Source organism: Saccostrea cucullata, unplaced genomic scaffold (genome assembly GCF_032062105.1).
Source record: "Saccostrea cucullata isolate Sc308-1 unplaced genomic scaffold, CSIRO_AGI_Scuc_v1 ctg5214, whole genome shotgun sequence".
Taxonomy (NCBI): Eukaryota; Metazoa; Mollusca; class Bivalvia; order Ostreida; family Ostreidae; genus Saccostrea; species Saccostrea cuccullata.
In genome coordinates, this window is record NW_026929523.1 from 1 (window position 1) to 23534 (window position 23534).

The window sequence follows — 23534 nt, forward strand, 5'->3', positions numbered from 1 at the left end:
TTTCTTTATGAATTTAAGGTTAAATTTGAGTTTTTTTTTTCAAACTCTGAGTACCTTATATAGGTGATGTTTGAAGCCTATGGAACAAAACAAGGGGCCCTTCACGGTCTACTGATCAGCACCCCCTACCCCACAAAGGACCACCTACAGTTGAAGAGATTCCAGGCCCAGTCAAGCGGAACAACTTATGTCTATGATTTTCCAGGAATGTTCACTCAGGTATCACAGAAATTTGAAGGTAAAACATCATGAAAGCAGAAATTTGGGATAAAATTTTGTGGGTTTTCTTTGAGGACGACAATTATCAGAAAAATATACAATCCCATACAAAAATTTTATCCAGACAATGTTTTATTATGGTTACTTTTGAAACAACAAAACAACAACTGAAGTCCTCATAAAATCATTTTAGATCACAAATCAGCAAAAATTTAATATGATTGAAAATAAAATCTGCATTTTTAAAAGAAACCTGTTTACACTAGTCTATTATATAACTACAAGTTAATTATCCGTGTGTGTAAATTGCCCTCGTTATATGCAATATCGTCCGATGATTGACAAGCACTGAGGTGGTATGCCCCTTTTTAATTATTTTCATCAATTGATTTGCCAATAAAGAGAGAACTGTCATTTTATCTAACCGTGTATTAACACGGGCGATAACTCAATCTCAGTGCGCTTACTAGAAAGTTCCAAATGTAAATAGGGCGTGTAAATTTTAAGTGAGAAAAAAAACATTGAGAAAATAATATATTTTTTCTTCATTTGGATTATACTTTAGGTCAAAATGCATAAACAACCTCTGAAATATTTGTTATAATTGATTTAAAAATTATTTTCAGTGCAAATCCTTTTGCATTTTTATAAAAATTGTTTCGGAGCGATTTTGCAATATGTTGCCACGTTGTGAATAAACTGGGCATATTATTTGAAACATAACCTGAACTGAAAATCTTCAGTGATTTTTATTTTAAGCATCAGTGAAAATTTGCAAAAATTTGAAGCGTAAAAATAAATCAACAACTTTTTGACACAAATTCGCAAAAATAAATCGACATAAAAATTTCCAGATTTACTGTACGTCTACCATTCAGGCCTACAGAAGTTTTGTTGTTTTGACTTTGTTGTTCTGTGTTTAAGGCCTTAAAGAAGTTTTGTTATTTTGACTTTGTTGTTCTGTATTTCAGGTCTAACAGAAGTTTTGTTGTTTTGACTTTGTTGTTCTGTATTTCAGGTCTAACAGAAGTTTTGTTGTTTTGACTTTGTTTTTCTGTATTTCAGGTCTTACAGAAGTTTTGTTGTTTTGACTTTGTTGTTCTGTGTTTAAGGCCTTACAGAAGTTTTGTTGTTTTGACTTTGTTGTTCTGTATTTCAGGTCTTACAGAAGTTTTGTTGTTATGACTTTCTTGTTCTGTATTTCAGGTCTTACAGAAGTTTTGTTGTTTTGACTGTTGTTTCTGTATTTCAGGTCTTACAGAAGTTTTGTTGTTTTGACTTTGTTGTTCTGTATTTCAGGTCTTACAGAAGTTTTGTTGTTTTGACTTTGTTGTTCTGTATTTCAGGCCTTACAGAAGTTTTGTTGTTATGACTGTTGTTCTTTATTTCAGGCCTTACAGAAGTTTTGTTGTTATGACTGTTGTTCTGTATTTCAGGCCTTACAGAAGTTTTGTTGTTATGACTGTTGTTTCTGTATTTCAGGCCTTACAGAAGTTTTGTTGTTATGACTGTTGTTCTGTATTTCAGGCCTTACAGAAGTTTTGTTGTTATGACTGTTGTTCTTTATTTCAGGCCTTACAGAAATTTTATTGTTTTTACGTTGTTGACTTTGTTGTTCTGTGTTTCAGGCCTTACAGAAGTTTTGGAAGGACCACAGAGAAGAAAACAAGATTCCAGCTGATGCCTTCAGTTGTATAGAGCTTGTCCTTGATAAAGACAACAACCTTTGTAAACAGAACAGACTGCCAGGAGAGAATGAGGTAAGATTGTAATACTGATACAAAAATGTTTCCTGTTCACATCTGGAGATGAAATCATTGGATATCAGGGTTGATTGGAATTTTATGCTGTGTTGGACATGTTACCTTTCAGATTGGAATGGTGGCCTGGCAGATGACCTTGAAGACTCCAGAATGTCCTGAAGGTCGTGACATCATAGTTATATCTAATGACATCACATACAAGATTGGTTCATTTGGACCTGTAGAGGACCTTCTGTTCAAGGTATAACCCAGTATAATCATAGAGCCTTTATACAGCTATGAAAAAGATACATATAACAAAGAAAGATCAATCTTTAAGAAAATCTGTAATAAACATTTAATATCTGAGAAGAGGGCATTATGTGGAATGAGGAATTTCTAGAGGTAAAATCAGGTGGCTAGAAGCTGTAAACATCCCCTGTTGATTGATAAAGCTCTGTAATGATTTCAGATCAATATTTTTATTCTTTGAAATCATCTTTCAGAAAGCCTCAGAGAAAGCCAGAAGAGAGGGACTACCCAGAATCTTCATCTCAGCTAACAGTGGAGCCAGGATAGGGCTAGCTGAGGAGATCAAACACCTGTTTAAGGTGGCCTGGAATGACCCTAAAGATATAGAAAAGGTAAGGCTTAGCTTATAAAGGTGGCCTGGAATGACCCTAAAGATATAGAAAAGGTAAGGCTCAGCTTATAAAGGTGGCCTGGAATGGCCCTAAAGATATAGAAAAAGGTAAGGCTCAGCTTATAAAGGTGGCCTGGAATGACCCTAAAGATATAAAAAAGGTAAGGCTTGGCTTATAAAGGTGGCCTAGAATGACCCTAAAGATATAGAAAAGGTAGGGCTCAGCTTATAAAGGTGGCCTAAAATGACCCTAGAGATATAGAAAATGTAAGGCTTGGCTTACAAAGGTGGCCTTGAATGACCCTAAAGATATAGAAGCGGTAACTTTTTAAAGGCTTAGCTTATAAATTTACCACCGATGATATGCACTAAAACATGGTTATGCTGAACATGCTTATAAGGAATTCATTATTAAAGTAATGATTTTTTCATTCCAAGAAGTAGTCAACATAAAAAAAAAAGAAATGTTTTTCATAAAGACTCAAATTGCTTGATGCCTGCACTTACCTATATTAAGCATATTGTATTGTATACAAAAGTCAACTTTCAAAAAGTACACAGAGTTGAGGTGTACTTTGTTTGAAGTCCAATAAAACAGTAATTCTTGTTTACATGTGTATTCTATTGAGAGAATTTTGTTTCATTTCTAGGGATTCAAATACCTGTACCTGACCCCTGTAGATTTTAAGAAAGTTAGTGCCATGAATTCCGTCCATGCTGAACTTATAGAAGATGAGGGAGAACCCAGATATAAAATAATTGATGTTATTGGTAAGGCCTTCTTTTGAAATTAACATCTTGAACTTGAGTTTAAGGTTGATATTCAGATGAACATTTCAGATGAATTCAATAAATTCAATGTTTGTTCTATTTACAGGGAGAGAGGAGGGACTGGGGGTAGAGAATCTAAGAGGCTCAGGAATGATTGCTGGGGAATCATCTATAGCTTACAACGATATCATTACAATCAATTTGGTAAGTGTTTGATTTTAAACCTTGACTGCTTTTTTGTTACTAATGGAATAAAACTAATTTAAAGGCTGAAAAAAGGTTAGGAAATACAAAAGGGGAATCCATATTGGAAGGCCCTACAGATTAGCTCTGAGTTTAAGACTATATATGAATGTCGTATATTTAGGTAACCTGTCAAGCTATAGGTATTGATGCCTATCTGGTTTGTTTGTAGCTTACAGATTATTCTATATTTAGGTAAACTGTCGAGCTATAGGTATTGGTGCCTATCTGGTTTGTGTGTAGCTTACAGATTATTCTATATTTAAGACCTGTCGAGCTACAGGTATCTGTGCCTATCTGGTTAATTTATAGCTAACAGATTGTTCTATATTTAGGTTACCTGTCGAGCTATAGGTATCGGTGCCTATCTGGTTTGTGTGTAGCTTACAGATTGTTCTATATTTAGGTCACCTGTCGAGCTATAGGTTTTGGTGCCTATCTGGTTTGTTTATAGCTTACAGATTGTTCTTTATTAGCTCTTCTGAGCCAAAGGCTCAAAGAGCTAATGCTATGGCCATTTGTGCGGTGTGCGTTAACTTTTCAGAATATGGGCCATAACTCAAGAACCCTTTGGCCAATCTGTGTCAAATTTGTCACAGGGTATCCTTGGCCCAAGGGCTACCATTTATACTAGAATAAGGGTTGGGACCCTAAAACAAGGGGAGATAATCAGGAAAACAAAACGAAAAGTACTGGTTGCAAAAAAATCTTCTTCTCCAGAACCACCGGGCAGATTTTCACCAAACTTACATACAATGATTACGATATGTTGAAGATTAAAAATTGTTCAAGGCATGACCCTGGGGCAAAGGGCGTGGTCTCAAGGTCACTTCAAAGATGACCTAAATTTAAAATTAATGAAAACGTTTATATTTTGCTTACTATTAAAACTAGGATCATCAAATCTTGTAAGTTGATGCATCTCAGGACTTCACATCATGTTAACTCAAAAGTAGGTCACGGTGACCTACTTTTTAAATTTTGTAAGCATTTGTTTTCATATTGATTTGAAGGCATATTTCGGGCACTTTAAGGCCTATGATCATCAAACTTTGTCAGTTGATGCATCTTGGGTCCTTGAACAACGTCAACGTAAAAGTAGGTCACCGTGACCTACTTTTTGAACTTGATGACTTATTCTTTTTAAAACAATTAATCCAATTATTTCAGACACTGAGAGGTTTAGAATCATCAAATCTTGTAAAATGATGCATCTTGAGACGTTAAAACATTTTTATGAAAAAGTAGGTCACTGTGACCTACTTTTTGTATTTTGCAGGAATTTGATTTTGAATTGTTTAAAAGGCTTATTTTGATTACCTTTAGACGTAGGATCATCAAACTTGGTCAGCAGATGCATCTTGTGACTTTAAAAAATTTTAATCAAAATATAGGTCACAATGACCTAGTTTCAACATTTTATGGTAATATTTTAGTATCTTAGGTATTTTTTGGCTTAGAATCATCAAACTTTGTGAGTTGATGCATCTTGGGTTTTCGGAGAGTAACGAACAAAAAGTAGGTCACGGTGACCTACATTTGACATTTAATGGCTTTATTTAAATATCTATGGTAATTAATGTCTTAGAATCATCAAACTTTATGAGTTGATTCATCTTTGGTTTTCGGAGAGTGACAACCAAAAAGTAGGTCATGGTGACCTACTTTTTACATTTTATGGCTTTATTTAAATATATTAGGTATTTTTCGGCTTAGAATCATCAAATTTTGTGAGTTGATGCATCTTGGGTTTTCGGAGAATAACGAACAAAAAGTAGGTCATGGTGACCTACTTTTGACATTTTATGGCTTTATTTAAATATCTACAGTAATTATTGGCTTAGAATCATCAAACTTTATGAGTTGATGCATCTTTGGTTTTCGGAGAGTGACAACCAAAAAGTAGGTCACAGTGACCTACTTTTTACATTTTATAGCTTTAATTAAGTATATTAGGTATTTATTGGCTTAGAATCATCAAACTTTGTCAGTTGATGCAACTTGGGACTTAAGATACTCAGGGTTAGAGGCTTCAAATAGAAGTGATAGATTGTACAATTTATTAGGTTTTCGGAGAGTGACAACCAAAAAGTAGGTCACAGTGACCTACGTTTAACATTTTATGGCTTTTTTAAGTATCTACAGTACTTATTGGCTCAGAATCATCAAACTTTGTAAGTTGATGCATCTTGAGTTTTCGGAGAATGATGTTCAAAAAGTAGGTCATGGTGACCTACATTTGACATTTTATGGCTTTATTTAAATATCTATGGTAATTATTGGCTTAGAATCATCAAACTTTATGAGTTGATGCGTCTTGGGTTTTTGGAGAGTGACAACCAAAAAGTAGGTCACAGTGACCTACTTTTTACATTTTATAGCTTTATACAAATATATTAGGTATTTTTTAGCTTAGAATCATCAAACTTTGTGAGATGATGCATCTTGGGTTTTCGGATAGTGACGACCAAAAAGTAGGTCATGGTGACCTACTTTTAACATTTTATGTTTTTTTAAGTGTCTACAGTACTTATTGGCTCAGAATCATCAAACTTTGTAAGTTGATGCATCTTGGGTTTTCGGAAAATGATGTCCAAAAAGTAGGTCATGGTGACCTAATTTTTTGACATTTTATGGCTTTATTTAAGTATCTATGGTCATAACTGGTTTAGAATTACTAAAATTTGTTTGTTGATGCATATTTTGTTGTTAAAGAATGTATCTCGGGTTTTCAAAAAATGTAGACAAAAAAGTAGGTCACGGTGACCTACTTTAAAATATCTCAAATACTTATTGGCGTAAAATCTTCAATCTTTATTTATTAATGCATCTTGAGTCCTCAGAAAACTTCAATCTTAATATAGTTTACTGTGATGTACTTATGGTTTTTATAGCTTTATTATTAAAAATATTTTCAGTCCTAATTGGCTAAGAATCATCAAACTTTGTCAGTTGATGCAACTTGGGACTTAAGATACTCAGGGTTAGAGGCTTCAAATAGAAGTGATAGATTGTACAATTTATCAGAAGAGCGATTCAAGGCCCTTGGGCCTCTTGTTTAGGTTACCTGTCGAGCTATAGGTATCGGTGCCTATCTGGTTTGTTTATAGCTTACAGATTGTTCTATATTTAGGTTACCTTTGAGCTATAGGTATAGGTGCCTATCTGGTTTATAGCTTACAGATTGTTCTATATTTAGGTTACCTTTGAGCTATAGGTATATGTGCTTATCTGGTTTATAGCTTACAGATTGTTCTATGTTTAGGTAACCTGTCGAGCTATAGGTATACATGCCTATCTGGTTTATAGCTTACAGATTGTTCTATATTTAGGTTACCTGTCGAGCAAAAGGTATCGGTGCCTATCTGGTTTATAGCTTACAGATTGTTCTATATGTAGGTAACTAGTCGAGCTATAGGTATTAGTGCCTATCTGGTTTATAGCTTACAGATTGTTCTATATTTAGGTAACCTGTTGAGCTATAGGTATAGCTGCCTATCTGGTTTATAGCTTACAGCCTGTTCTATATTTAGGTTACCTGTCGAGCTATAATAGGTATCGGTGTCTATCTGGTTTTATAGCTTACAGATTGTTCTATATTTAGGTTACCTGTCGAGCTATAGGTATTGGTGCCTATCTGGTTTGTAGCTTACAGATTGTCCTATATTTAGGTTACCTGTTGAGCTATAGGTATAGGTGCCTATCTGGTTTGTGTGTAGCTTACAGATTGTTCTATATTTAGGTTACCTGTCAAGCTAAAATAGGTATCGGTGCCCATCTGGTTTTATAGCTTACAGATTGTTTTATATTTAGGTTACCTGTCAAGCTATAGGTATTGGTGCCTATCTGGTTTGTAGCTTACAGATTGTTCTATATTTAGGTTACCTGTCGAGCTATAGGTATTGGTGCCTATCTGGTTTAAAGCTTACAGATTATTATATATTTAGGTTACCTGTCAAGCTATAGGTATAGGTGCCTATCTGGTTTATAGCTTACAGATTGTTTTATATTTAGGTTACCTGTCGAGCTATAGGTGTTGGTGCCTCTGGTTTTATAGCTGACAGATTGTTCTATATTTAGGTTACCTGTCCAGCTATAGGTATTGGTGCCTATCTGGTTTGTAGCGTACAGATTGTTCCATATTTAGGTTACCTGTCGAGCAATAGGTATACACTGTAGGTGCCTATTTAGTTTGTGTGTAGCTTACAGATTGTTCTATATTTAGGTTACCTGTTGAGCTATAGGTATAGGTGCCTATCTGGTTTATAGCTTACAGATTGTTCTATATTTAGGTAACCTGTCGAGCAATAGGTATAGGTGCCTATTTAGTTTGTGTGTAGCTTACAGATTGTTCTATATTAAGGTTACCTGTTGAGCTATAGGTATAGGTGCCTATCTGGTTTATAGCTTACAGATTGTTCTATATTTAGGTAACCTGTCGAGCAATAGGTATACACTGTAGGTGCCTATTTAGTTTGTGTGTAGCTTACAGATTTTTCTATATTTAGGTTACCTGTTGAGCTATAGGTATAGGTGCCTATCTGGTTTATAGCTTACAGATTGTTCTATATTTAGGTAACCTGTCGAGCAATAGGTATAGGTGCCTATTTAGTTTGTGTGTAGCTTACAGATTGTTCTATATTAAGGTTACCTGTTGAGCGATAGGTATAGGTGCCTATCTGGTTTATAGCTTACAGATTGTTCTATACATGTATTTAGGTTACCTGTCAAGCTATAGGTATAGGTGCCTATCTGGTTTATAGCTTACAGATTGTTCTATATTTAGGTAACCTTTCGAACTATAGGTATTGGTGCCTATCTGGTTTGTATGTATCTTACAGATTGTTCTATATTTAGGTAACCTTTCGAGCTATAGGTATTGGTGCCTATCTTGTTTTATAGCTTACAGATTGTTCTATATATAGGTTACCTGTTGAGCTATAGGTATTGGTGCCTATCTGGTTTATAGCTTACAGATTGTTCTATATTTAGGTTACCTGTCGAGCTATAGGTATTGGTGCCTATCTGGTTTATAGCTTACATATTGTTCTATTTTTAGGTAACATGTCGAGCTATAGGTATAGGTGCCTTTCTGGTTTTTAGCTTACAGATTGATCTATATTTAGGTTACCTGTCGAGCTATAGGTATTGGTGCCTATCTGGTTTATAGCTTACAGATTGTTCTATATTTAGGTTACCTGTCGAGCTATAGGTATAGGTGCCTATCTGGTTTTATAGCTTACAGATTGTTCTATATTTAGGTTACCTGTCGAGCTATAGGTATAGGTGCCTATCTGGTTTTATAGCTTACAGATTGTTCTATATTTAGGTAACCTGTCGAGCTATAGGTATAGGTGCCTATCTGGTTTTATAGCTTACAGATTTTTCTATATTTAGGTTACCTGTCGAGCTATAGGTATAGGTGCCTATCTGGTTTGTTTATAGCTTACAGATTGTTCTATATTTAGGTTACCTGTCGAGCTATAGGTATAGGTGCCTATCTGGTCAGACTCGGACAGAGAACTATACAGGTGGAGAACTCCCACATCATCCTCACCGGTGCAGGTGCACTGAACAAGGTATGCCATGAGAGATAGTCAGTATCTCATTTATTTATTAGGGAGAAAAAAATTGCAGGAATTGTGATCATTGCTTAAGAACATACGCAATGTACCTTACCTACTGATAATTTTCCAAGGTATTCTAAATTTAAACTTATGATATCATTACATGTTCTTAGACAAAAAATCAGCATGGGTTACCAGGGGTTTTGAAAAGATCTCAAATTTTGAAAAATTTCTCATTATTTAAAAAAAATGTACAAAAATTATAAAACATGAATTCCAGAAATTTCTTTTACAAAAATTGTTTTAGAAGAGGTGTACAAATCCATATATAGAAATTAGAACTATTGCACACAAGTCCTTCATTTAGTGGAACTCTTCAACTCCAGGGAAGAACCCAAAAAAGTTCAAACTACGTTGCGTACAACCTTAAAGGACTTCAGATACTAATATTTGGGTGTAATTACGCAAAAATAAAGTTTCATGAATAAACGGTTATTTACAGTACATTTATTTAAGGGTTCCTATAGATGTAAATTCCAGAGAAAGGTTAATCTATGTACATTACTTCACCCACAAACAATGTTGATTTAACAGTATAATTTGAATATTTATTGAAAACACAGGTCCTTGGTAAGGAGGTGTACACCAGTAACAATCAGCTGGGAGGAATCCAGATCATGTACACAAACGGAGTCACACATGATGTTACAGCCGACGACTTCGAGGGAGTCTACAAGATCATCAAGTGGCTGTCATACATGCCTAAGGTACTGTCCATTCTTATAACTGTCACTAGAGAATGGAGTGAAAGGTGATTGACATAGAAATGCTTCTTTATGAAGAAAAAAAATTGCAGGCTTTTTCTTTTGTTTTCACTTCTGTATTTTATCTGAAAAAATTATTGATTTAGTGTAAAGGATGTCACTGAGTATAATTTATCTGGATTGTTGTTTTCAGTGTAAGGGTTCCCCATTACCAGTACTAGATACAGGTGACCCTATAGACAGACCGGTGGACTTCATCCCCACAAAGGCCCCCTACGATCCCAGGTGGATGCTGAATGGGCGACAAAATCCAGGTGATCTAAAAGTTTTTATTTAATATGGGACAGTCAATGAATTAGTACAGTAACTAAAACTTTTGATTGAAGGATAAATGCTTATTACTGTTGTGCTAATTATAGATGACAAGAACTCCTGGCAGAAAGGTTTCTTTGATCACAAGTCTTTCCATGAAATCTTACAGCCTTGGGCACAAACAGTGGTCACAGGTCGAGCAAGGTTTGTCTCCCTTTCTGCATTTACTGTAGCTGATTTATAAATTCAATATGTATTAAGATTGAAATCAAAAGAAGAGGAAACCTTGAGCTGTGTTATCTTTTTGTGTGTGTCTAACAGATTGGGAGGGATCCCTGTGGGGGTGATTTGTGTAGAGACCAGGACTGTAGAAATGACCATACCAGCTGACCCTGCCAATCTGGACTCGGAGACCAAGGTACAGATTAAAATCCTTATTTTCCTTTGTACATCTAGTGTACTATTAGAGAATTATGTCAAACTATGTCTAAATAAATTGATTTTTATTGAAAAAATGTTTTGCTCCAAATTATTGTTATTGAATTCGAAATTTTTTAGAGATGATATGAATTTTAACTGAGGATTCTTGTTTAAAAGTATGGGACTTCAAAAGTGAGTAAGTTTTGCTAAAATGAAATTGCACTTGATGTCTATAGGTGATACAACAAGCTGGTCAGGTATGGTTCCCAGACTCGGCCTATAAGACAGCTCAGGCCATTAAGGACTTCAACAGAGAGGACCTCCCTCTCATGGTGTTTGCTAACTGGAGAGGATTCTCGGGGGGAATGAAAGGTACAGCGTGTTCATAAAGTCAGAAAATCATGGGATCATTGGAGTTTTCATACGTAGCTCTGGTATTTTATTCAAATTATTCTCTTGGAATGATTTTGATAGAAAATCTTGAAAATCTTAAAACTTCAATTATTTTTCTGTACAGTAGGTGACTGGAAATTTAAGGTTAAATTTGTGTTTAAAGTTCATGTGATAGACATATGCTGTGCACAGTATTTTTGCAAACATGTTTATGAATGACAGATGTTTTACCTGTATTTTTTCTCTGCAATTTATATAATATATTACTAACAGTATAACTAATATTTTATAACTTGATTGTTTTAATGGTAAATTTTGAATCATTTATTGAACATCTACTGTAATATTAAAAACCTTTTCATGTTTTCAGATATGCACGACCAAGTCCTTAAGTTTGGTTCCTACATTGTGGATGCCCTCACAGAATATAATCAACCCATCATGATTTACATCCCCCCGTATGCAGAGCTGAGGGGTGGAGCCTGGGTAGTGGTGGATCCAACAATTAACCCCACCCACATGGAAATGTACGCGGATGAACTCAGCAGGTATGAAATTTTAATAGAGGAATTGTTGAGATGTGAACATTGAAGTATGAAATTCTTCTCTCAGCTGAATGGAGAAACTAAGAAAATTATTCAAAGATACCAAGGCAAAAAAGTTTGTATATAAAAAAGATTGCTTGATTCTTTATTTACAATCATGTATGCCTCCTTTGTAGGGAGAGGGCTGAAATATGCTTTTCCTGCTGCCTATTTGTGCATAAAATATAATATTGTATGTCTTTGATTAAAAAAAATATTATTATGCACATATTTACTTAAAAAGGAAAGAAAGAAAATGTTTAAATTTATCTCATTTCAAGTCTTCCATACTTTCTCCCCAAATGTACAGTCTAAATGATTGAGATGATTTTATTCCAGGGGAGGTGTCCTTGAACCAGAGGGAACCGTAGAAATCAAGTTCCGGAGGAAGGACCTGGAGAAGACCATACAGAGACTGGACCAGACGTGTCGCCAGATCGTGGACAGACTGACCAGTCCACAGCTGAATCCGGACGAGAAGGAGGAGCTCCAGAAACAGCTGGCAGCTCGCCAGGAAAAGTTACTCCCCATGTACCACCAGGTGGCGATACAGTTCGCTGACCTCCATGACACTCCCGGGAGAATGGAGGAAATGGGGGTTATTACTGTGAGTGTAATTCAATAAAAGAAATGAAAATAAATATTTTGAACACTGTACAGATCAAGTATTTGAAAATAATTTTCAATGACCTATTTTAAAAGTATACTATCAAAGATATCATTTGAATATTTCACAATATGTGATGATGTAAAATTACAAAAAAAAAAAATTGGTATTTTCACATTTAAAAGATTAAAGATTGACTTCTGAATTTCTCTAGTCTGAATTTCTTTCATTCTTTGCCATACGTATAAAACAAACTTTAACTTTTGTAACAGGTAGTGATTTCACTGATATACATTGTATGTACTCTAATGTAATTTGAAAGTCATAAAGTGTCAAATATTGTACAGCTTAATATAGTACATTTACTGTATACCTTTGATGCACAATTTCATTTTTATTTTCAACACACAGGACATACTTAAATGGCAGAAGAGCCGTGAGTTCTTCTACTGGCACTTGAAGCGACGGTTGTTAGAGAGGCAGCTTAAGAAGAAGATGAAGCAGTTCACACAGAACGTCGGGGAGGGGGAGCTCAACTCCATGTTACATCGCTGGTTTGTGGAGGACAGGGGCACTGTCAATGTAAGCAGATAAGTTGTACCAGTCCTATTTAAAGTTAGTTAGCAAGTAAAATCAGTGGAATGTACATGTATTTAATGATTTTCATAGACTTTATCTTAACAATTTATTGATTGTTGTGATTTTCTGATTGAGTGAAGAAGAGACATATTTTGTAATTAATTAAATTTGAGTTTTGAAAGGTGTGTAATTTTGAATGAATCAGATATTTAAGGACAAGTACATTGAGAAAATTAAGTTGTGAAGAAAAAATCAAATTTCCTTGACAGTAAATGTTTTGATGACACTTTGTGAAAAGGTTTAAAATAATTGTCATTTATTTATGAGGGCTTTATGATTGGGATAGTATACTGACATTGTAGGTGTTAAGAGTAAAAATTCTGTTAATTATCTATATAGATATAATTTCCCTTTATTCTTTCTAACTCAGCATTTTGAGTTTATCAACCAGATGTGAGTAAATGAATTTGACAGTTCACCTAACAATTTGATATTTTAATTGCTACAACTCTCCCAGTTTTAGGGACTCTCGTGACTTTTGTTTCAATGTAATTATAAAGCTGGTTACGTTATCTTGATTTATGTATCTTTTAGCTTCATTCACATCCTGTCCGTGGGAACTGTGTAACTTTCTGTATATTCCAATTAGTCATAGATTTCATATAATGCTTTGTAAGTGAAATTTTATTCAGTCTTCGGTTAATTCTTGTCAATGTTACACGCATGGAATAAATTGTTGAAATCGCTATGATTGGGTTCAATTTTTGAGTGTAACATTTTGGTGGCAGCGGTGGGATTATACTTCGTATTGTGATTAACAATCGGGTATATAAATTGTGACCTTACTCTAAATTGTGGTGTAACAATTTAAGTAAACTGAGTGTTTTTAATTTAAATTGTGGGATTAACAATTTAATTAACTTGTTATCAATTTGTCCGAATTGTGGTGTAACAATTCATGAATTCATTTGAAATTGTGGATAAACATTTGAAATTCCTTGAACCATGGCCGATGAAAAAGCTCGTTATACTGAAGACTCAATTGCAGTAAATAGACCAAGGTGGACACAGAAATCAATCGACTTCACTGAGGATGAAATTGAAGAGGAGAATGTACAGGAAGCCGTACCAGTCTTTAAACAGCCTCAACAGCAACCAGTAAGGAGGAAAACAACTAAAAAAGAAAATACATTAAAACTTGAATTAGAACGCGAGAAAATTGCTCTGGAACGCGAAAAAGTTTAAATGGAAATGGAAAAACTGGCACTCGAAAGGGAAAAACTTCAGATGAAATCTATACAGAAAATCCTTTATCAAATTCGGCTTCATTCAAAATTAAATTACAACCGTTCAATCCAAAATCAGATGATATTTTGACCTTTCTCACTGAATTTGATGCTGTATGTGACCAAGCAGAATGGACAGAAAACATAAAAATTCTTCAATTAAGGACACTTTTAACTGGACAAACTAGACATGTGTCATCGCAAGCATCAACATCTTATCACGATTTGAGGAAAGCCCTCATAGAACGATACGGTAAAAGACCTCATGAGTACTTTTCTGACTTGTTATCAGTGAAAAGAGAAGGAAACGAAACATATAGAGGACTTATGTCCAGAATTGATATGTATCTAAAGAGGTGCATAGAGGAAAAAGATCCGATTGAGACCCTACGAGACGAATTCTTTTTGAAAGCTCTACCATCATCACAGGCACAGTGGGTGAGAAGAAACAAGGGATCATCTAGCATCGTGGAGGCCGCCGAGGACTACATTCCCCCCAAACCAATCGCTCAGGGATTTACTGGAAATGGAAAACCAACTGGACCAGGAAATGGTCAAAACCAGAGCAGTCACAGGAAGGATGTGACATGCTTTAAGTGCAACGGAAAAGGACATTTTGCGAATAAATGCCCTAAAATTTCACTAGCATCCAGAATTATAGACCACTCTTGTGATGGATTGATCTACTTACCTGGATTTGTCAATGACCGGGAAGTATCCTTTGTTAAGGATACAGGTGCGTCATTAACACTTGTGCGGGAGGACTTAGTTAATCAGAGCAGTGTTTTAGACGGACATAAAACAACTCTTTACACAGCGATTGGCCAACCGTTTGAAGCCAAGTTAGCTGTTGTGAAACTTGACACTCCATACTACAAAGGATATGCTCAAGTTGGACTAGTTCCCTCCCTTGTAGCAGATGCTCTACTTGGAAATGATGTCATTAGCAGAAAAAGTGCTAATTTTGTCACCAGATCTATGGCATTGAAAGCTCTGGATGATGACAAAAATATGGAAAAGAAGATGCAGGACTCAGGAGTGCTACCAAAATCAATTGATGATTTGACGGATGATAGTAAACCTACAGATACGATACAGAGTAATGAAATAAATTCCATGAATGCTGAGAAACTAGCCCGACTACAAAAAGAGGACAACACCCTAAAAGCTTGTCGTGACAAAGCAGTGGATTACAACACAGCCCAAGATAGCCCACCTGCTTTTTACTATGAGAACGAAATACTTAAGAGAAAATGGAAAACTAAGGATGGATTACGAGAAGGAAACCAAATTGTGTTACCAACCAGCCTCAGAAAATCAATCTTGGAGCTAGCGCATGACCAACCATTCGCAGGACACCTAGGCACCGAAAAAACAAAGGAACGCATTCTGCGCTCTTTCTACTGGCCTGGATTATTCGCCGATGTAAGTGAGTACTGTTCGTCGTGTGATGTGTGTCAAAAAGTGGCAAAACGTACACATGTCAAAGCTCCAATGATCAACACACCAGTCATCACTGAACCATTTTACAAAATTTCAATGGATATCGTTGGCCCTCTATCAAAATCCAAGAGAGGAAACAGATTCATTCTTACAATAGTTGATGATGCAACGAGGTATCCAGAGGCATTCGCATTGAAAAGTTGTGACGCCGAAAGCGTAGCAAACGCGCTCATGGAATTGTTTAGTCGTGTGGGAGTACCAAAAATTATACTAACTGATCAAGGAACCAATTTTACAAGTCAGCTTATGAAAGACCTATTTGCGTTGTTGAAAGTGAAAGGAATTACAACATCACCTTATCATCCGCAAGCCAATGGGAAAACAGAGCGTTTTAATGGTACGTTGAAGTCAATTTTGAAGAAACTATGCACTCAAGAGGAATCCGACTGGGATACTTTATTATCATATGCCTTGTTTGCGTATCGTGAAGTCCCTCATGAGGAGACGGGATTTGCACCTTTTGAACTTCTGTATGGATGGCCAGTCCGTGGACCGACACAAATAATCAAAGAATTCATGGCAGGCGAGGAAGGAATCCAGATGTCTGTCGTTGAACATGTTGCGGGAATGCGACAAAAACTTAGGGATATCACATCACAGGTAAAGGACAACCTATTAAAACGTAAGACATTAATTAAACGTTGGTATGACAAGTCAGCTACTGAAAGGAGGTTTTATCCTGGAGACGAGGTTCTTGTCTTACTTCCGTCTGACACCTCTAGGATGGTGGCCCAGTGGAAAGGGCCATTCCGAGTTACAGAGCGTGTTAATGATGTAAATTATAAAGTCAACGTTGGAGGACGTCGTGGTGTGGTCGTCTATCACATCAATTTACTACGAGAATACAGACGTGCAGCTTTGCTCGTGACTGACCGAACTGAGGAAACTGATGGACTAGAAGAAGCTTTTCCTTATGAAAGAACGGAAACCATTGACGATTTGAAGTTTGGAGACAACTTAAACCAAAATCAGCGCAAAGAACTAAGGGACCTTTGTTCCAAATATGAAACCGTATTCACAGACAAACCTGGACATTGTAACCTGACGGAACATCAAATTCGTACAACAACCGAAACTCCGATCAGTCTAAGACCCTACAGAATTCCAGAAGCAAAACAAGAATGCGTAAAGAAAGCACTAAATGAAATGCTAGAGCAAGGACATATCCAAAAATCGAACAGCCCTTGGAGTTCCCCTGTTGTCCTTGTCAACAAACCAGATGGCTCTATCAGGATCTGTATTGACTACAGAAAACTTAACGAAATAACTGTCTCCGACGCTTATCCAGTCCCTCGAATTAATGATATCTTGGAAAAAGTAGGCAAAGCAAAATATCTTAGTCATTTTGACCTCGTGAAAGGTTATTGGCAAGTCCCCCTTTCAAAGGATTCACGAGAAAAATCGGCATTTGTGACACCATACGGACTGTATGAATTTTTAGTTATGCCATTTGGAATGAAAACATCACCTGCAACCTTTATACGCCTGATGGACAGCGTGTTGTGCGACATAGATAATGTTGTTGCTTATTTTGATGACATTGTCATATTTTCCGATTCTTGGAAAACTCATCTCGAGGACATCGAGAATGTCGTTAGAAAACTACAGATGGTGAATTTGACGATACGACCGTCAAAGTGCAAATTAGGTGCTGAGAAAATAAAATGCCTTGGGCACATTGTGGGCAACGGAGTCACACAACCTGACCCAAACAAAGTTACAGCGGTGAAAGAATTCCCACTACCAATCACAAAGAGAGATTTGAAATCGTTTCTCGGGCTTACTGGATATTACAGGCAGTATATCCAAAATTATGCCAAAATTTCCGTCACCTTGACAGACATGTTGAAGAAAATGCAACCTAATAAAATCAAATGGACGACAGAGGCGACCAAAGCATTCAAAGACCTAAAAGAAGCGCTAACATCAGCCCCTGTTTTAATTACGCCCGACTTCCAAAAAGTTTTTACGTTACAAACAGATGCGAGTCAATTCGCTATTGGTGCAGTTCTGAGCCAGGATCTGGAGGACGGCGATCACCCCGTGGCCTACCTCAGCAGGAAACTATTACCGAGAGAACAAAATTACTCGACCATCGAAAAAGAACTCCTAGCAATCGTTTGGGCCATAGGATCCTTCGCGTATTATCTTGACGGTAGAAAATTTTGCGTAGAAACTGACCACAACCCGTTGAGTTGGCTACACAAAATGAAGAACAATAATCAAAGACTTTTGCGTTGGGCCCTCTCACTGCAGATTTATGACTTTGAAATACGATATCGTAAGGCATCAAAGAACCAAAACGCGGACAGTCTATCGCGCTGCTGAACGAACTGTTTTGATAAAGTGTTTAGATGTGACAATCTAATAACAGTGACATAATGGACTTTTATCTAAAAGTATTAATGGACTTATAATCTTTATTGCTTTTACATTACTTTTATATTTCTGTACAATGTATATTTTGAAAAAATTCAACTATTCAAGTTAAATTTTTATCTTAAGGAGGGAGGTGTTAAGAGTAAAAATTCTGTTAATTATCTATATAGATATAATTTCCCTTTATTCTTTCTAACTCAGCATTTTGAGTTTATCAACCAGATGTGAGTAAATGAATTTGACAGTTCACCTAACAATTTGATATTTTAATTGCTACAACTCTCCCAGTTTTAGGGACTCTCGTGACTTTTGTTTCAATGTAATTATAAAGCTGGTTACGTTATCTTGATTTATGTATCTTTTAGCTTCATTCACATCCTGTCCGTGGGAACTGTGTAACTTTCTGTATATTCCAATTAGTCATAGATTTCATATAATGCTTTGTAAGTGAAATTTTATTCAGTCTTCGGTTAATTCTTGTCAATGTTACACGCATGGAATAAATTGTTGAAATCGCTATGATTGGGTTCAATTTTTGAGTGTAACAGTAGGCATACCTCTGGGAGGATGACAAAGCTATGGTAGAGTGGTTGACAGAACAGATCAGAGAAGATAGTATTGACAACGCTGTATCAGACAACATCAGATGTCTACAGAGGGAGCACGTCCTACAACAAGTCAGGAGGTAGGTATCAGATGTCTACAGAGGGAGCACGTCCTACAACAAGTCAGGAGTAAGGTATCAGATGTCTACAGAGGGTGCACTTCCTACAACAAGTCAGGATGTAGGTATAAGATGTCTACAGAGGAAGCACGTCCTACAACAAGTCAGGAGGTAGGTATCAGACAACATCAGATGTCTACAGAGGGAGCACGTCCTACAACAAGTCAGGAGGTAGGTATAAGATGTCTACAGAGGAAGCACGTCCTACAACAAGTCAGGAGGTAGGTATCAGACAACACCAGATGTCTACAGAGGGAGCACATCCTACAACAAGTCAGGAGGTAGATATCAGATGTCTACAGAGGGAGCATGTCCTACAACAAGTCAGGAGGTGGGTATCAGATGTCTACAGAGGGAGCATGTCCTACAACAAGTCAGGAGGTAGGTATCAGATGTCTACAGAGGGAGCACGTCCTACAACAAGTCAGGAGGTAGATATCAGATGTCTACAGAGGGAGCACGTCCTACAACAAGTCAGGAGGTAGGTATCAGATGTCTACAGAGGGAGCACGTCCTACAACAAGTCAGGAGTAAGGTATCAGATGTCTACAGAGGGTGCACTTCCTACAACAAGTCAGGATGTAGGTATAAGATGTCTACAGAGGAAGCACGTCCTACAACAAGTCAGGAGGTAGGTATCAGACAACATCAGATGTCTACAGAGGGAGCACGTCCTACAACAAGTCAGGAGGTAGGTATAAGATGTCTACAGAGGAAGCACGTCCTACAACAAGTCAGGAGGTAGGTATCAGACAACACCAGATGTCTACAGAGGGAGCACATCCTACAACAAGTCAGGAGGTAGATATCAGATGTCTACAGAGGGAGCATGTCCTACAACAAGTCAGGAGGTGGGTATCAGATGTCTACAGAGGGAGCATGTCCTACAACAAGTCAGGAGGTAGGTATCAGATGTCTACAGAGGGAGCACATCCTACAACAAGTCAGGAGGTAGGTATCAGATGTCTACAGAGGGAGCACGTCCTACAACAAGTCAGGAGGTAGATATCAGATGTCTACAGAGGGAGCATGTCCTACAACAAGTCAGGAGGTGGGTATCAGATGTCTACAGAGGGAGTATGTCCTGCAACAAGTCAGGAGGTAGGTATCAGACAACTCCAGATGTCTACAGAGGGAGCACGTCCTACAACAAGTCAGGAGGTAGGTATCAGATGTCTAAAGAGGGAGTATGTCCTGCAACAAGTCAGGAGGTAGGTATTAGCCAACATCAGATGTCTACAGAGGGAGCACGTCCTACAACAAGTCAGGAGGTAGGTATCAGATGTCTACAGAGGGAGCAAGTCCTACAACATGTCAGGAGGTAGGTATCAGATGTCTACAGAGGGAGCACATCCTACAACAAGTCAGGAGATAGGTGTCAGATGTCTACAGAGGGAGCACATCCTACAACAAGTCAGGAGGTAGGTATCAGACAACATCAGATGTCTACAGAGGGAGCATGTCCTACAACAAGTCAGGAGGTAGGTATCAGATGTCTACAGAGGGAGCATGTCCTACAACAAGTCAGGAGGTATGTATTAGATGTCTACAGAGGGAGCACATCCTACAACAAGTCAGGAGGTAGGTATCAGACAACATCAGATGTCTACAGAGGAAGCACGTCCTACAACAAGTCAGGAGGTAGGTATCAGATGTCTACAGAGGGAGCATGTCCTACAACAAGTCAGGAGGTAGGTATCAGATGTCTACAGAGGGAGCACGTCCTACAACAAGTCAGGAGGTAGGTATCAGATGTCTACAGAGGGAGCACATCCTACAACAAGTCAGGAGGTAGGTATCAGATGTCTACAGAGGAAGCACGTCCTACAACAAGTCAGGAGGTAGGTATCAGATGTCTACAGAGGGAGCATGTCCTACAACAAGTCAGGAGGTAGGTATCAGATGTCTACAGAGGGAGCACGTCCTACAACAAGTCAGGAGGTAGGTATCAGACAACATCAGATGTCTACAGAGGGAACACGTCCTACAACAAGTCAGGAGGTAGGTATCAGATGTCTACAGAGGGAGCATGTCCTACAACAAGTCAGGAGGTAGGTATCAGATGTCTACAGAGGGAGCATGTCCTACAACAAGTCAGGAGGTGGGTATCAGATGTCTACAGAGGGAGCACGTCCTACAACAAGTCAGGAGGTAGGTATCAGATGTCTACAGAGGGAGCACGTCCTACAACAAGTCAGGAGGTAGGTATCAGACAACATCAGATGTCTACAGAGAGAGTACATCCTACAACAAGTCAGGAGGTAGGTATCAGACAATATCAGATGTCTACAGAGGGAGCATGTCCTACAACAAGTCAGGAGGTAGGTTTCAGACAACATCAGATGTCTACAGAGGGAGCATGTCCTACAACAAGTCAGGAGGTAGGTATCAGATGTCTACAGAGGGAGTATGTCCTACAACAAGTCTGGAGGTAGGTATCAGACAACATCAGATGTCTACAGAGGGAGCATGTCCTACAACAAGTCAGGAGGTAGGTATCAGATGTCTACAGAGGGAGCACGTCCTACAACAAGTCAGGAGGTAGGTATCAGATGTCTACAGAGGGAGCACGTCCTACAACAAGTCTGGAGGTAGGTATCAGACAACATCAGATGTCTACAGAGGGAGCACGTCCTACAACAAGTCAGGAGGTAGGTATCAGATGTCTACAGAGGGAGTATGTCCTACAACAAGTCTGGAGGTAGGTATCAGACAACATCAGATGTCTACAGAGGGAGCTTGTCCTACAACAAGTCAGGAGGTAGGTATCAGATGTCTACAGAGGGAGCACGTCCTACAACAAGTCAGGAGGTAGGTATCAGATGTCTACAGAGGGAGCACGTCCTACATCAAGTCTGGAGGTAGGTATCAGACAACATCAGATGTCTACAGAGGGAGCACGTCCTACAACAAGTCAGGAGGTAGGTATCAGATGTCTACAGAGGGAGCACATCCTACATTAATTGATCATGATTTATCACCTGATGGCTCAACTAGGGTTTTATAACATTATTTCATTTATTCATGTAGAAATGAAGAATAGGATGCTAACAATATTAGGAACCAGACTGTCTGACTGAAAGGTTTTACATGATAATATTTATATATCACTTTAATTAACCATAATTTATTGCTTGGTTGCACAGTCTAGAAATTCTGATAGTTGTCTTCTTCTCCAGAAGAATTAAATTAAATTTAGCTAAAATATCAAGATTTTGACATAAAATCTACTGATTGTTTCCCTTTAATTGATAAAATAATGCTTTAAGCTTACTTTAAAATTTACACACTTTGTAACTGTTGACAGTTTGATACAAAACAATCCAGAGGTTGCCATGGATTCCATCGTCCACATCACACAACACATGACCTCAAGTCAAAGGTCAGAGGTCTCCAGAATTCTGGCCAACATGGACACGTGACCAGAATGGACAATTAGAATCAACAGTGACCGTATTTAATAACATATCTATTTAACAAATCGTATGAAATCATTAGGTGCAATTTGGATCAAATTTGCATAAAATTGTATTATATGAAATCCATATCTGTCATTCATAATGAATTAATTATTGGAATTGTTCATGAATTCGTTTTGTAATTCAATTCAGTATGATATGTGAACCATTACCAGGGTTTGTAAACGATTATTTTTGTACTAATTTATTATTACTCTATGATGAATATCATATATAGTGCTCACTTTTAAACCAAGTTTTGTATATTATGAATATTAACTTATTGAGTGTCGGACAAATTGTCTATTTTTTTGCATTGAATTTCAGTAGATGTAATTTGGTATATAGAACACAAATTTAATAATTGAATGATGTAAAAGTTATATTGCTTCACCTAATAATGTGGTGAATTTTAATAAAAAGATGTCAATAATTGCATATTTTTATGTTTTCCTTTCATGGTTAAGGAAGTAACTGTTTTGTTTTTTCCTCTCACTTAAAACCTATTGTTAGAGATTTCTGATGTCTGTACTAATATAGACAAAATATGTAAGGACAATCTGTGTTTTCAATCTCATTTTAGCTACACAAATACTAAAAAGGGAATTGAAAACTCTAAAAATTAGATGAAGGCTGGTAGTATACAGTGATGGAAGAAAGGGGCTGACCCCCGTGTTTTTCTGAACATTTATATCTTTCGATATAGAAATTTTCATTTTGATGCTTTGATTGGCTGCTTCACTTTTTTGTTGCCACCATCCATTTGAAAAAAGGGTTTAGAGTTTTAAATGTTTTTTTCTTTATTTTTAGCTCTACTGGTTGAAGACCAGATGAGCTTATGCGATAGTAAGGTGTCCATCTGTCTTTTTTGTTGCCACCATCCATTTGAAAAAAGGGTTTTGAGTTTTAATTTTTTTTTTCTTTATTTTTAGCTCTACTGGTTGAAGATCAGATGAGCTTATGCGATAGTAAGGTGTCCATCTGTCTTTCTTGTTGCCACCATCCATTTGAAAAAAGGGTTTTGAGTTTTAAATTTTTTTTTCTTTATTTTTAGCTCTACTGGTTGAAGATCAGATGAGCTTATGCGATAGTAAGGTGTCCATCTGTCTTTCTTGTTGCCACCATCCATTTGAAAAAAGGGTTTTGAGTTTTAAATGTTTTTTCTTTATTTTTAGCTCTACTGGTTGAAGACCATATGAGCTTATGCGATAGTAAGGTGTCCATCTGTCCCGCACCCAATTAAATCCTTTGTTACTGTCATGTACCTCCTTCTCTTTTCCATTCCCAGCGTGCAAATCCTCTATACACAAGAAATGCAGCCAAATTTTTACCATGCATTA

General features: G+C 37.1%; 1 protein-coding gene across 3 annotated transcripts; it reads left to right on the forward strand.

The window, feature by feature from the left end:
* The first annotated feature begins 67 nt into the window (after positions 1-67).
* On the forward strand, positions 68-22484 carry LOC134281106 (acetyl-CoA carboxylase-like). Of its 3 annotated transcripts, none has more exons than XM_062763572.1 (18): positions 75-219; positions 1848-1979; positions 2092-2223; positions 2468-2605; positions 3255-3375; positions 3482-3579; positions 3954-3978; positions 9112-9197; positions 9809-9952; positions 10143-10263; positions 10369-10465; positions 10583-10679; positions 10918-11053; positions 11445-11622; positions 11998-12265; positions 12677-12847; positions 18564-18697; positions 22044-22484. In XM_062763572.1, the coding sequence occupies exons 1-18, from the start codon at positions 208-210 to the stop codon at positions 22156-22158; spliced, it is 2205 nt and encodes a 734-aa protein (XP_062619556.1). In that variant the 5' UTR covers positions 75-207; the 3' UTR covers positions 22159-22484. The 3 variants fall into 3 exon arrangements, with proteins under 3 accessions (XP_062619558.1, XP_062619556.1, XP_062619557.1); XM_062763573.1 differs by lacking the exon at positions 3954-3978 and adding an exon at positions 7499-7523; XM_062763574.1 differs by lacking the exon at positions 3954-3978 and having other exon boundaries at positions 68-219; positions 9087-9197.
* The last annotated feature ends 1050 nt before the right edge of the window (positions 22485-23534 follow it).